At 39.4% G+C, this 16,269-nt stretch overlaps 1 protein-coding gene across 3 annotated transcripts in view; it reads left to right on the forward strand.

The window, feature by feature from the left end:
* Positions 1-16,269, forward strand: part of LOC134344379 (latent-transforming growth factor beta-binding protein 2-like) — a 510,939-nt gene that overhangs the window by 69,195 nt on the left and 425,475 nt on the right. For all 3 annotated transcript variants that reach the window (XM_063044071.1, XM_063044078.1, XM_063044088.1), the window contains exon 2: positions 2,509-2,579. In XM_063044071.1, coding sequence (XP_062900141.1) covers positions 2,509-2,579 — 71 coding nt within the window. The remainder of the gene's footprint in view (positions 1-2,508; positions 2,580-16,269) is intronic.

Here is a 16,269-nt window from a genome sequence, read left to right on the forward strand (position 1 = left end):
CAGGGCCGACTGCAGTGAAGCATTTCCACAGCCTGATGCAGCCATCACCATGCTTAATGGTAGGGATAGTGTGTTTTTGATGTGTGATGATGGGCTTATGCCAAACATAGCATTTAGTCTGATGGCGAAAAAACTCAATTTTGGTTTCATCAGACTAGAGAACCTTCTTCCAGCTGACTTCAGAGTCTGACTTCTGGTGAACTCTACTTGAGATTTTATATGAGTTTTTTTTCAACAGTCTTTACCACTCTCCATAAAGCTGGGACTGGTAAAGCATCTGGGCACTGTTGTATGCACAGTCTCTCCCTTCTCAGCCACTGAAGCTTGTAACTCCTCCAGAGTTGTCATATGTCCCTTGATGGCCGACCTTTCTAATCCCCTTCTCACACAGTTACTCAGTTCTTGAGGACGGCCTTCTCTAGGCAGATTTACAGCTGTGCCATATTCTTACCATTTCTAGATGATTGACTTAACTATACTCCAAGGCATATTCAGTGAGTTGGAAATTGTCCTGTATTAATCTCCTGACTTGAGCTTATTAATAATCTTTTCACAGAGTTGCTTGGAATGTTCTTTTGTCTTTATGGTGTAGTTTTTGCCAAGATTCTAACTCACCAGCAGTTGGACCTTCCAGATACAGGTGCATTTTTACTGCTATCCATTGAAACACCTGACTACACACAGGTCTCCAAAATACCAAATCTCCATTTAACTAATTATGTGACTTTTAAAACTAAATGGCTGCATCAGTGATGATTTGGTGTGTCTTATTAAATGTGGTGACTAGTTATGCAATCAATTATTTTGTGTTTTATATTTGTAATTAATTTAGATCACTTTGTAGAGATGTTTTCACTTTGATACCAAAGTATCAAATTAAATCCTCTAAGATTTAATGCTTTAAAACAATAAAACATGAAAACTTCCAAAGGGGCTGAGTACTTTTTATAGGTACTATAGATCTTCTGCCCTGATGGAAGGGGGTGGGGGGGGGGAGAAGAGAGAATGCCTAGGGTGGGATAGGTCATTAATTGTGTGCTGCTTTACTGACATGGCAAGATGCATTGAGGGTATGTTAGTTCCATGATCTGCCATGCTGTGTCGGCATAATTGATTTATATTCCCCTTCTATCATCTTGAAAAGGCTGTGCCTCAGGAAGGTAGCATCTATCATTAAGTACCCTCACCACCTGGGACCTGTCCTCTTCTTGTTACTACCACCAGGGAAGTGGAAGAGGAATCTGAAGACCCACACTCAGAGTTTGAGGAACAGATTTTTCCCCCTCTGCCAACAGATTTCTGAACGGTGTACGAATTCATAAACACTACTTTGCTATTCCTCATTTGCACTATTTAATGTAACTTACAGCAATTTTTAATGTTTTGCATTGTACTGCTGCCACAAAGTGACAGATTTCAGAGTGATAACAAACCTGATTCTGATACTATTCTTTAACATTCTTTCTTTTCCAGTAGTAATTTTCTACTTGTTATACACCTCCCACTGATTCCCCATTTTTTCTGACAGTACAAATAAGCAGTACAAATTTTACTCTTAATTTTTGTTGTTTGATGTTTGTTATTCCTGTTTCATATGCTCTTAGAATACAAATGAAATGGAGTATGAATAACTCACTTATGCTTAGTGTTTGCCATAATGAAAATAATGAAGAATTCATTTGTTCTCATTTTAAATTAGTATGTATAATTGACAATTTTTTTTTTGAACTTCTGGATCTGTCCTGCACATTCAATTTTTGTTTCTTTTAATTCCTTATTCTGCGGCTCGGCCCTAGGAAAATTTAATCGGGATAATTGAATTTAGAGGGGGGAGCCTAGGGAGTATTAAGTAATAAGTGGCCCAGGATAAAATAACTTGCTGACTGATAAAGAGTTAATTGATGCAGCCTAACTTTATTATTGCTTGTTCATTTCAACAATAAATTGAAATTTCCCTAGTCACGCATTGTGTGAGATATGAGGACTGGCCAAAGGAGAATGTTTTTTAATAGGGTAGCTTGAATTACTTAGCAGTTTGAATGTTAAGCTGGGTCAAAATAGCTGCGAAGTTCAATACAGTGTTTGCCAAATAGCAGAAATAGTACTTTTCTGGGGATTTTTTCATCTCTAATTTTCAATCACTCTGACTTTGTGCATATGCCGGCACAATGACATATAATGAAAATGAGTATTTGCACCCATTTGGTCTTTCGCTGTATCATAGTAACAAAATCACCAGAATGGCATATAAGACTGGTAGCTTATCTTGTTTTTTCATAGTTCCAGTTTTATTTCCCTAACCATCATCCCATCTAAAATTATTTACTATCATACAGAACAGTAACTAGGCTTGCAATGTAGACCTGGTAGGCTTGCTCAGCTAGATTTAGAGGTATACTTGGGCATTGATTTGTGATTTAATATGAACATTCCTACTCAAAATAACTAAAATAAATAAATCTTTGTGAAGAAGAATTTTATAATTTACAAAGGTGATTTTCCTTATAGGCCTAATGTTTGTGGGAAAAAATGCTGTCCTGGATGGACTGTGAGCCGAAGTACAAACCGATGTATGAAACGTAAGTAAGATAGTTAAGGAAAATATTTTTGTCATTGTTTAATTGTGGTAAAATTTTGTTTTGATGAAATGTGGCTTGGATTCAGATAGTATACTTGATAAAATAATTTTATTAGTTATATTGAAAATACATATAAAAGGAGAATAAATCTTAACAAGATTAATACATTTTAAGAGTGAAAACAATTCCAGTTGAAGTTAGAGATGGAATGGGATGCACGCCAGCTCTAGCAGGATTTGCAAGCCATTACTTTCTCCAAGGCAAAACCTAGCTTTGTGAATGACTGTGATGCTTCACTCCCAAATGAGCTCAAAGCCTTTTATGCACACTTTGAAAGGGAGAATAAAACTACACATCTGCGAATCCCTGCAGCATCTGATCATCCTATGATCTCTGTCTTGGAGGCCAATGTCAGAATGTCTTTCAAGAGGATGAACCCTCATCAGGTGTCAGGCCTTGACGGTGAATTTGGTACAGCACTGAAAACCTGTGTCAATCCAACTGACTGGCATGTTCAAGGACATCTTCAATCTCATAGTGCTGCAGTTGATGTTTCCCACTGTTTCAAAATGGTGACAATCATACCAGTGCCCAAGAAGATCAGGGTGAGCTGCCTCAATGAATATCGCTCTGTTGCACTTACATCTATCATGATGAAGCGCATTGAGAGGTTCGTCATGGTCAGATTCAACTCCTGCCTAAGTAAGGACCTAGACCTGCTGCAATTTGTCTTTCGCAACAATAGGTCTACAGTGGATGCAATCTCACTGGCTTTCCACTCAGCCTTCGATCATCTGGACAATAGCAATATCTACATCAAGCGGCTGTTTATTGATTACAGCTCAGTGTTCAACACCATTATACCCTCATTACTAATGAAGAAGCTCCAAACCCTGGGCCTCTGTACCTCCCTCAGCAACTGGATCCTTTACTTACTCATTCGTTGTCGTAGCTATCCCTCGAGGTCGAGGATGATGGTCTTCATTCTGAAGAAGTGGCCCACAGAGTGAAGACGCCTATGTGTGTATTTGTTTAACATGTACTTGATGTTGCACTCCAAGAAACACATGATACTTCACAGATCAACCAACTGATTCCAATGGCATGGAAACCACGACGATTGGAGCTGATGGACTTGTTGCAGCCTTCATCCACCTTCAGAGCCATTGAGTTCGAAGTAACTTTGTGCGCCTGTTCCGCAGTTGAGGTCTTGATTGGATTGTTGTTTGTCAGGGACCTCACCCTCGACCTTACCGCCATGGGTGACCCTACCAGGAGCATAGCTCCAGACGGCATTGCTCTTGGGATCATAGGACCACACAAGCTTCTCCACCACGACAAGGTGACAATCCACAGAGATGACTTGATCTTTGGGAGACCACAGTTAGTGTGGTTTGGAAATAAGATCTTGCTGACAGTCAACACCAGTGTACCTCAAGGGCGTGTGCTTTGCCCATTACTCTACTCTTTCTACACACGTGTATGTGGATAGGCACAGCTCAAACACTAACTATAAATTTGCCGACTGCACAACTATTGTTGACAGAATTTCAGATGGTGATGAGGAGGCATACAGGAGTGAAATGGATCATCTGGTTGTCACAACAATGATCTTGCAATCAGCCTCAGTAAGACAGAGGAATAGATGGTGGACTCCTGGAAGGGAAAATCAAAGAAACAGACACTAGTTCTCATTGAGTGATCATCAGTGGAAAGAGTAAGCAGTTTCAAGTTCCTGGGTGTCAATATCTCTGAGGATCTATCCTGGGCCCAACATATTGATGCAATTATAAAGAAGGCATGACTGCAGCTATATTTCATTAGCTTGAGGCGATTTGGTATGTCACCAAAGACTCTAGCAAATTTCTACAGCTGTACTGTGGAGAGCATTCTAACTGGTCGCATAATGTCTACACAAGATCAAAAAAAGTTGCAGAGGGTTGTAAACTACGCCATGTCCACCATGGGAGGCACTAGCCTCCCCATCGTTGAGGACATCTTCAAAAGGCAATGCCTTAAGAAGGGAACATCCATCATTAAGGTTTCCCTATCACCAGGACATGCCCTCTTCTCACTGCTACCATCAAGGAGGAAATACTGCAGGCTGAAGACATCTCAATATTTTAGGAAGAACTTCTTCCTCTCCTCCATCAGATTTCTGAACAGACAATGAACCCATGTACACTACCTCCCTATTTTATTTGATTTGTCTTTTTGTACTACTTAGCTAATTTATTTTTATATATTTTTACTTATTATCGCAAAACAACATCTTTTATGACATATGCCAGTGATTATCAACCCTGGTTCTGATTCTAAATACTATCTTACCTACAAAATATTACTAAGAAAGGAACACAGTAAGATTTGTTACAACTCTCTGATATCACGTTATCAGAGAAAACAATGCAGTTCTGCATCATTAGAGAAAGGTATCCATTTTCCACATCCCATCTGGTATTGGAAATTCCTCGCAACAGCAAATAGATCTTAACTTCAATAGCTAATTTCTCTATAAGTCAGAAATATCCATTACTATATCCACTTTCCACTCATTTCACTATACAGTTGTACATACACTTCCTGTAATTCTTCAATTTCATTAAATATTCATCATAATGCTACCCATAATTAAATTATTGGAATATATACTGTATCCAGTCATTAATGAATACCATTAAAGATTTTACTATTTTTATTGCCATCTTGTAATGTGCTTTAATGTATGGGAGAATTTAAGTTGGATTTCCGTAAATCAGTTTATCCATAACTCGGGGAGTCTCTGTACTCAGTGTTTCGAGCTATAAAAGCAAGTATACCAAGTGCCTTTTGCATTACACTATCCGCTTGTGTCACTACTTTCAGTGGGCTACAGAAGACAGCAAGAACTTCTATTTAGAATAGTGATTCTAAATTCTGGATCACTTCGTTGATGAGAATTTCTTTGCATATTTTTGGGTACATATGTAACTAATATTATAAAATCACAAGTATGCTAACAATGTGGTAAACAGCTTGGGAAACACTGGTTACTACAGTATTTTGTCACATAATCAAGAATTGCTAGTTCATGCATACGAAAGAGCATTTCCACTGAAAAGTTTTGCATTACCTTTGGAATGGAAAAGTGATGCAATGGGCGAAGAAAGAAGATATTCTCTGATATTTGCTGTTCCTTGGGATTTCTGGAAGAAGGGATGTTTGTGGACACTGTCTTCTCCATCTTCACCAGCTTCTGGATTGATTGACCTGATCTCATGTTTGGAGCAGTGCAAAGGGTCCTTTGTATTAGCCACTTCCACGCTAAGAAAAATCTCTGGCTGTTCAGTCTATCTATTTCTCTTCTCATTTTGTACACTTCTATCAGGTTATCTATCATTGTCCTTTGCTTCAAAGAGAAAAGCTCCAGCTTGCTTAACCTATCATCATAAGACATGCTTTCTAATCTAGGTAAAATCCTGTGAAATCTCTTCTGTGACCTCCCTAAATATTTCACTCTCTTTCCATAATGAGGCACCTAGAACTGAACACAGTACTTCAAGTGTGGTCTAACAGCGTTATATAGAGCTGCTACATTACCTTATGGCTCTTGAACTCAGTCACTCAGCTGTTAAAGGCCAGCACACTATAAGATGTAATAATCGCTGGTCTATCATTCCCAGTGTTATCCCTATTACCTTTTTTGAACAAATGAATAACATTTGCCACCTTCCAATCTTCTGATACTACACCTGTGGCCAATGAGGATGCAAAGATCATTGCCAAGGGTTCAGCAACAACAATTTATTCTCTCGATTCCTGTAGTAACCAGGGGTGTATCCCATCCATCCCTGGGGACTTAACTATCCTAATGTATTTCAAATGCTTCAGCATATCCTCTTTCTTAACGTCTACATGTTGTAACATAACAACTTGTTTTACACCGTCTTCACATTTGTCAAGGTCCCGCTCATCGGTGAATACTGAAGCAAAGTATTCTTTAAGGACCACCCCTACCTCTGTCAACTCCAGGCACGTTTCCTCTTCTATCTCTGATCGGTTCTACCCTCAGTCTATTCAATGTTCTGGTCTCACATATGTGTAGAACATCTTAGGGTTTTCCGTAATCCTACTTGCCAAGGCCTTCTCATACCCCTTTTCTAGCCCCGCTTTCAAATGCTCTTCCTGATTAGCTTATAACTCTCCAGAATCTTGTCTGATCCTCACTTCCTAAACCTTAAGTGTGCCTTCTTCCTCTTGACTAGATGTCCCATATCTCTTGTTAACCACTGTTCCTTCACTCTACCATCCGTTCTCTGCCTCAGTGGGGCAAAGCTATTCTGAACCCTATGCAAATGCTTCTTAAATATCCTCCACATTTCTGTTGTGCATTTCCCTGAGTACATCTGTTCCCAATTTTGCCCTCCCCTTATACCTATACTGCCTGCTCCTATTATTGTCCAAGGCTATAGTAAAGGCCTGGGAGTTGTGGTCACTGTCTCAAAAACGCTCACCCATGGAGAGATCTGTCATCTGACTAAGTTCATTGCTTAGTACCAGATCCAGTATAGTTCCTTCTCTAGTCAGTCTGTCCACATATTGTGTCAGGATCCTTCCTGTGCATACCTAACAAATTCTGCCATGTCTAAACATTTTGCACTAAGGAAGTGCTGATCCATAGTAGGGAAATTGAAGCCACCCAAAATGCCAAGCCTGTTATTTTTGCACCTTTCTAAAATTTGCCTCCTGATCTGCTCCTTGGTGTCTCTGCTGCTATGGGACCATCTATGGAATACTTCCAATAGAATGATTGCTCCTTTCTTGTTTCTGACTTTCAGCCACGCTGTCTCCACTATCTCTTCATCTACCTCTTTCAGAATCCTGGATGTAGTCCATTTGGTCCATATGACTTATTTACTGTCAGATCTTTCAGCTTCTAAAGCACCTTCTCCTTAGTGATATTGACTACACTCACTGCTCTTTGACACTACTGAATTTTTTTTTTTTTGCGTGATGCTGGTGTCTTTCACAGTGAAAACTAATGCAAAATACTTACCTAGTTTGTCTGCTATTTCTTTATTCACCATTACTATTTCTCCAGTGTTATTTTCCCGTGGTCTAATGTCTAATGTACTCTTTGTATATCTTAAAAAAAAATCTTCTGGTATCTTCTTTTATATTATTAACTAGTTTACTTTCATATTTCATCTTTTCTCTCCTTATTGCTATTTTTAGTTGCCTATTGTTGGGTTTGAAAAGCTTCCCATGATTTTTTTGCTACATTTTAAGCTCTTTCTTTTGCTTTTATGTTGATTTTTGACTGACTTTGTCAGCAAGATTTCTTGTGTTTCTGTAGTTGTCTTTAATCAACTATAATAACAATACATCAAATTTTAGCTTTTCCCTCTCAAACTGCAAGGTGAATTCTCTCATATTATGATCACTGCTTCCAAAGGGTTTCTTCATCTTAAACTCCCTAATCAAATATGGTTCATTACACAACATCCAATCCAGAATTGACTCTTTTCTAGTGAGCTCAACCACAAGCCACTTTAAGAAGCCATCTTGTAGGCATTCTACAAATTCCTCTGTTTGGGATTGAACAACAACCTGATTTTCGCTACTTCCTAAGCAAGATGAGCTAGTAGTATACCATGAAATTAATTTAATGACAGTACTGATGAACTGCAATATTTATTGCTAATTTGCTGTTTTTATGTTGCCTACTAAAGTCACAATGAATTAACATTGTTATTATGAGGAAAAGGCTGCCCTATAAGGGTACAGATATGATTCGATACACTTCTTCTGCTTAAGATACTAAGTCTTGAATTACTATCCCTGCCATACAAGACAATGAATTGTATCCTCCATCAGATACTGCCATTCCAGATACAAGCCCTGAAAAGTGATATGATATAAAAGTTTTTGAACAGTAATCAGAGAATTCATTTTGTCTAGTCAACATTTGAATTGAGGTCAATTAACCAGTAAGATACAGGCTATTTGGCACACCAAACCCTTGCCTACCATGGAGACCTTTACACTAACCTACAAGAAGTTGTTAAAATGTCAAACTGGCTATCCTACTATCTGGAGAGGTGCAGGAGATTAGGAATCATCTATTGTAGGTGAACATGTGTTACTCTTTCAATATTTTGAGTTCACATTTAAGTTGAAAACAAGTAATCATGCATCTGTTTTTTATTAGCAAATATAGAGAAATTGGAAATATGTGGAAAAGACAGGAGATGAATAAATATTATGGGATAGAAGATGAGTGATTGAATTATAAAGTAAGCAGGATCATTATTAATAGCTTCTCTCCAAAAATAATATAAACAACTTTTATGATATACTTCTACTTGTGTAAACTAGGACACATAAGTATTGAAGGACATTTCTCATGATTAATCGATGTTTTTGGGGCAGACATAAAGAGGAGGGTACAATAAGACAACAATTTAGTTACTAGCATTCATTACTGTCCCAAACTTCTTCTCATAAAGAAATTATTTGTAATAAGCTAGTGAAGCTCCTAGACCTTTTTGAGTCTTTTCAAGACAAGTAAGGTCCTGCCAGAATTTGCTCTTCCTTCTCAGATATTTTGCAGCCAGTGCAACACATACGAAATGCGCAAGCAGGCAGTATCTACAGAAATGAATAAACAGTGGACGTTTTAGGCCAAGAATCCTCATCAGGAATGGAAAGGAAGTGGGAAGATGCCAGAATTCTCTGCCGGATCCATGGCTTTTGCAGCCAAAATTTATAATGAGAAATATACAGAGAAATTTAGCTGTTTCAAAGAAGAGACACCCCAGCCTTCAATCTGAGCTGTCCATGGTACTAAAGCAGAGCATCCACAGCAAACATAACTACTTACATTTCATAATGTCATCTTATTGGTGAGCTGAAATCAACATGAGGGCTCATTCATTAGTGATGCAGAGCAAATTTAAAAACAGCTGAAGAGCTTCCAACTTCTTCTCTGTAGTCAGATATCAGCATGTGGAAATAAAAAGGAGGTGTAAGCAGTGTGGCCACTGTTGGAGTAATTTCAGGATCATTGAGATCTCTTCTGGGGAAAGTATGACCTGTATGAAAAGAACAGGTTACACCTGAACCTGAGGGGGACTAAGATTCTTGTGGACAGTTTTGCTGGAGCTGTGAGGGAAGGTTTAAACTAATTTGGCTGGGGGCTGGGAACTGGAGTGGTAGGATTGAGGATAAGGCAGTTGGTATACAAGTAGATACAATGTGTAGTGAGGGCAAAATTACAATCAGTGGGATGAGTTAAAGTGTAACAGGGAGCCAAAATCAAGAAGGATGATAATGGTGATATGTTTGAATGCATGCAGTATATGGAATAAGGTAGATGAAATTGTAGCACAGTTAGAGATTAGCAGTGGGTCGTGGCTGAAGGAAGATCATAGCTGGGAGCTTAACATCCAAGGATACACTCTGTATCAAAACAACAGGTAGGGAGGCAGATGGGGTTGGGATTGCTCTGTTGGTAAAATGAAGTCAAATCCTTAGAAGGAGGTGACATAGGATCAGAAAATGTAAAATCCTTGTGGGTAGAGTTAGGAAACTGCAAGGGTAAAAAAGACCCTGATGGGAGTTATATACAGGCCTCTGAACAGTAGCCAGGATGTGGGATACAAATTACAACGGGAGATAGTAAAGACATGTAAAAAGGACAATGTTGCTATAATCATGGAGGACTTCAAAATTCCAGGTAGATTGAGAAAATCTATTTGACACTAGATCCCAAGAGAGGAAATTTGTAGAATGCTGATGAGATGGCTTTTTAAGGCAGCTTGTGGTTGAGCCCACTTAGGGGAACCATTCTTTTCATGTTGTATGTCAATGATTTAGATGAAGAAATTGAAGGCTCTATGTCCAAATTTGAAGGTGATCCGAAGATAGGTGGAGTGTAAGACAGGGCTAAGGAAACAGAGTCTGCAGAAGGACTTGGACAGATTGGGGGAATGGACACAGAAGTGGCAGATGGAATATAATGTAGGAAAATGCATGGTCGTGAACTTTGGTACAAGGAATAAAGGGGTGGATTATTTTCTAAATGGTGAGATAATTAAAATATCAGAGGTACAAAGTGACTTAGGAGTTTAAGGTTCCCTAAAGGGTAACTTACAGGTCAAGTCTTGTAATGTGCTTCACAGAGTAAAATTTTCAAAAGCACCTGAAACAAACTTAATCAGACAATATTGTAACTGTTTTAAAGATGTAAACTTTAGAATGGGTGTCAACTAACTTGGTTAATAGTTGGTTTTAATAATTAACTTGAAGGTTAGGAAGTGAGACGCTTGAATTGGTGAATACCTTGCAACAATTTTAGGGTAAAGAAGGATAATGCTGAACAGACTAAAAGTAGAGGACTGCAAAGCTGGAGGGTTATATAGCTGAAGGAGGTTACCAAGATAAGGAGGCATGAAGCAATTATTTGAAGAAGATGAGGATTAACTTAAAATTGAAGTATTAAAGGACAATGAGCAAATGTAATTTAGTGAACAGTCTTGATGAGTGAAGAAGGGTGCAATTTAGTGAAAAGAGAGCAACACATACATAAGCTCAAGATTATGGAGTGTTGAATATGAGAAAGTTAAGAAGAACATTGTTGTAGTCAATAATTTTTGAGGTTACAGAAGCATACTTCAGGGATTCAACAGCAAATTTGCCAAGATTGCAGAGATCTTGATGGTGAATTAATGCAGTAAAAATTTGGTTTGTGACTGTCTGAAGCAACAGATAATCTGAAAGAGTAGCCAGTGAGATGGATGAATATTGATAGTTTGGGAATAAAGTTTGTGATGGGTTGTTCTCACAAAAGCAAACATCCTCTCCACATTCACCCTGTAAAGGCCCTTCAGGACCATATCTTTTTCCATAAGATATAGGAGCAGAAGTAGGTCATTCAGCCTTTCGATTTCATTTAAATTCTTTCTCTCTCTTCCAAACAATGTCTAAGGCTGACCTCCAATATTTTCCCAAATAACATCCTGCATATTCCAGGTACTAATACAGTAAATTTTCTCTGAAGTTCAAGCATTTGTGAGGGACGCTCATGCCTTCAAGCCTAATTGTGTTTTTTGAGGATAAGATGAAACAAATAGATGAAGGATGTGGTGTATATGGATTTCAGTATGGCATTTGACGAGGAACCACATGAAAGGATCATACAAAAAGTCATGAGGCATGGAATCCATGGAAATGTGGTTGAGTGGATTTGGAAATGGCTTGCTCACAGAAGGCAGCGAATGGTAGTAGATGGGATATATTCTGCCTGGAGGTCGGTGGTGTTCCATAGGGATGTATTCTGCGATCCCTGCTCTTTGTGATTATTATAAACTACTAGGGTAAGGAAGTGGAGGGGTTGATTAGTACGTTTGCAGATGATGTGAAGGTTGGGGTTATTGTGCATAGTGCAGAATGTTGTTGCAGTTTACAACAGAATATACCCAGGATGCAGGATAGAGAAGTTGTTGATTGAGTTCCATCTGGAAAAATGTGAAGTGATACACTTTGGAAGAATGGACTTGAAGGTGAAGTACAAGGTTAACAGCAGGATTCTTAGAAGTGTGAAAGAGAACTTGTGGATCCACGTCCAGAGATCCCTGAAAGCCACTACACAAGTTGATAGGGTGGTTATAGTATATGGTGTGCTGGCTTCATTAGTCAGTGGATTGAGTTTAAGAACTACAAGGTAATGTTGCAGTTCTATAAAACTGTGGTTAGATCACACTTGGAATATTGGTTTCAGCTAAAATTAACACATGGGCAGCATATAAATTTGTACTGTATATTCTTGTGTATCTTCAGGATGTGTCCAATATATATGGGAACAAATGTGCTGTGAATAATGTAAGCACCCCTTGTAATAGAAGAAAGATGATCAAGCCTATCATCTCTGTCTTATCATTTAATATTTGCAGTCATTCCGAATCATTATAGTCCTACTTGAATTATTCTCAGCTCTATTGAAGGCAGTTTCATTGCTTCAACTGATGTGACTTCTTCACACAAATTCAATTTGACTTTTGCTTTTAGTGTTCTGATGGAATCATAGAGAATAGAAGCCCTTCAATCCAAGGGTAGTGTGTTTAAACTAAGTAGTGGGGGGGGGGGAGGGGATGAACTGCAAATATAAGAATGGAGTTAAAGGGAATGAGAGAATAAGAAAAGTTAAGAAAGACAACAGAATTAAAGGGGCAGAAAGATGAGGAAGGGATCGGAGAGTAAGGGCAAGTGCAATAGTAATCGATGTGAAAGGTGAGGGGAGTAAAAGTATTACTTTAAAAGGATTAAAAGTATTATATATGAATGCAGAGTATAAGAAATAAAGTGATGAGCTTGAGGCTCAGTTGGAAATTGGCAAGTATGATGTTGTGGGAATAACAGAGAGATGGCTGTAAGAGGGCCAGGGCTGGGAAATGAATATTCAGGGATATATATCCTATCGAAAGGACAGACAGGCTGGCAGAGGGGGTGGGGTGGCTCTGTTGGTGAGGAATGAAATTCAGTCACTTGTGAGGGGGGACATAGAATCAGGAGATATAGAGTCAATATGGATAGAACTGAGAAACTGTAAGGGCAAAAAGAACCTGATGGGAGTTGTCTACAGGCCCCCAAGCAGTAGCCTGGGCATAGGGTGCAAGTTAAATCAAGAGTTAAAATTGGCATATTGCAAAGGTAATTCTATGGTTGTTTTGGGGGATTTTAACATGCAGCTAGACTGGGAAAATCAAGTTGGTACTGGACCCCAAGAAAGGGAGTTTGTGGAATGCCTCAGAGATGGATTCTTAAAGCAGCTTGTATTAGAGCCTACCAGAGAGAAGACAATTCTGGATTTAGTGTTGTGTAATGAGCCAGATTTGATAAGGGAACTCGAGGAGCCATTAGGAGGTAGTGACCATAATATGATAAGTTTTAATCTACAATTTGAGAGGGAGAAGGGAAGATTGAAAGTGTCAGTATTACAGTTGAACAAAGGGGTCTATGGACACATGAGGGAGGAGCTGGCAAAAGTTGACTGGAAAGGTACCCTAGCAGGGACGACAGTGGAACAGCAATGGCAGGTATTTCTGGGAATAATACAGAAGGTGCAGGATCAGTTCATTCCAAAGAGGAAGAAAGGTTCTAAGGGGAGTAAGGGGTGACCGTGGATGACAAGGGAAGTCAAGGACAGTATAAAAATAAAAGAGAGGAAGTATAACATAGCAAGGATGAGTGGGAAGCCAGAGGATTGGGAGACTTTTAAGGAGCAACAGAAGATAACTAAAAATGCAATCCGGGGGGTGGGGGGGGGGAGATGAGGTACAAAGATAAAGGAGGATAGTAAAAGCCTCTTTAGGTATGTGAAGAGGAAAAAAATTAGTTAAGACCAAAGTTGGGCCCTTGAAGACAGAAACGGGTGAAATTATTATGGGGAACAAGGAAGTGGCAGATGAGCTGAACAGGTACTTTGGATCTGTCTTCACTAGGGAAGACACAAACAATTTTCCAGATGTAATAGTGGCCAGAGGACTTTGGGTAACAGAGGAACTGAAGGAAATTCGAATCAGGCACAAAATGGTGTTGGGTAAACTGATGGGACTGAAGGTTGATAAATCCCCAGGGCCTGATGGTCTGCATCCCAGGGTACTTAAGGAGGTGGCTCTAAATATCGTGGACGCATTGGTAATCATTTTCCAAGGTTCTATAGATTCAGGATCAGTTCTTGTGGATTGGAGGGTAGCTAATGTTATCTCACTTTTTAAGAAAGGAGGGAGAGAGAAAAGGGAATTATAGACCAATTAGTCTGACATCAGTGGTGGGGAAGATGCTGGAATCAATTATAAAAGATGTAATAGCGGCATATTTGGATAGCAGTGGCAGGATAGGTCCGAGTCAGCATGGATTTACGAAGGGGAAATCATGCTTGACTAATCTTCTGGAATTTTTTGAGGATGTAACTATGAAAATGGACAAGGGAGAACCAGTGGATGTAGTGTACCTGGACTTTCAGAAAGCCTTTGATAAGGTCCCACATAGGAGATTAGTGGGCAAAATTAGAGCACATGGTATTGGGGGTAGGGTGCTGATATGGATCGTAAATTGGATCGCAGACAGGAAACAAAGAATAGGGATTAACGGGTCCCTTTCAGAATGGCAGGTGGTGACTAGTGGGGTACCACAAGGCTCGGTGCTGGGACCGCAGCTATTTACAATGTACATTAATGATTTAGATGAAGGGATTAGAAGTAACATTAGCAAATTTGCAGATGATACAAAGCTGGGTGGCAGTGTGAAATGTGTAGAGGATGTTGAGATAATGCAGGATGACTTGGACAGGTTGGGTGAGTGGGCAGATGCACGGCAGATGCAGTTTAACGTGGATAAATGTGAGGTTATCCACTTTGGTTGCAAGAACAGGAAGGCAGATTACTACTTGAATGGTGTCAAGTTAGGAAAAGGGGAAGTACAACGAGATCTTGGTGTCCTTGTTCATCAGTCACTGAAAGTAAGCATGCAGGTACAGCAGGCAGTGAAGAAAGCTAATGGCATGTTGGCCTTCATAACAAGGGGAGTTGAGTAAAGGAGCAAAGAGGTCCTTCTGCAGTTGTACAGGGCCCTGGTGAGACCACACCTGGAGTATTGTGTACAGTTTTGGTCTCCAAATTTGAGGAAGGACATTCTAGCTATTGAGGGAGCGCAGCGTAGGTTCACGAGGTTAATTCCTGGGATGGCGGGACTGTCATATGTTGAAAGATTGGAGCGACGAGGGTTGTATACACTGGAATTTAGAAGGATGAGAGGGGATCTGATTGAAACATATAAGATTATTAAGGGATTGGACACGCTAGAGTCAGGAAACATGTTCTCGATGTTGGGGGAGTCCAGAACCAGAGGCCGCAGTTTAAGAATAAGGGGTAGACAAATTAGAACGGAGTTGAGGAAAAACTTTTTCACCCAGAGTGTTGTGGTTCTGTGGAATGCTCTGCCTCAGAAGGCAGTGGAGGCCAATTCTCTGGATTCTTTCAAAAAAGAGTTAGATAGAGCTCTTAAAGATAGCAGAGTGAAAGGATATGGGGAAAAGGCAGGAAAAGGGTACTGATTGTGGATGATCAACCATGATCACAGTGAATGGTGGTGCTGGCTCGAAGGGCTGAATGGCCTACTCCTGCACCTATTGTCTATTGTCTACCCCATATCAGGAAAAAAAAACATTGTTGGAATACTATTTCTAAATCTCTATCAGTGCAACTTTCTTTTCATTACTACTACTCTTGTTGTCTAAATGTCTTCATGCTGACTTTGTTGGGATGATGACAATAACTAATCATTCATAGAGCTTCTGTGAAGTTCCTCCAATTACCATGTGTTAGATTTTTTTCAGCACATTAAAATATTAGGCCTAGACTTGTCGCCAGCAGTGAGCCGTCTGTGCTCACTTTATGCAAAGATAGAGTGGACTTGCCATTTGCAGGTATCCTGACATTGACATGCTGATAATTTTAGATTGATTCTAAATGTAGCTTTGGATGACAAAATAATATTGTGTGGCTAAGTCAGAAGAAACTCTTTCCATGAAATAGTTGAAAGAAACTGACAAAGCACAAGCATTTATCAATGTGGACTGTAAATAAATCTTAAAAATGTCAATTCTTTGTGTCCTATCCAGCAATTGAGAAGAATATGCTACTGTTTATAC

The sequence above is a fragment of the Mobula hypostoma genome, chromosome 1, assembly GCF_963921235.1.
Source record: "Mobula hypostoma chromosome 1, sMobHyp1.1, whole genome shotgun sequence".
In the NCBI taxonomy this organism is placed as follows: Eukaryota; Metazoa; Chordata; class Chondrichthyes; order Myliobatiformes; family Myliobatidae; genus Mobula; species Mobula hypostoma.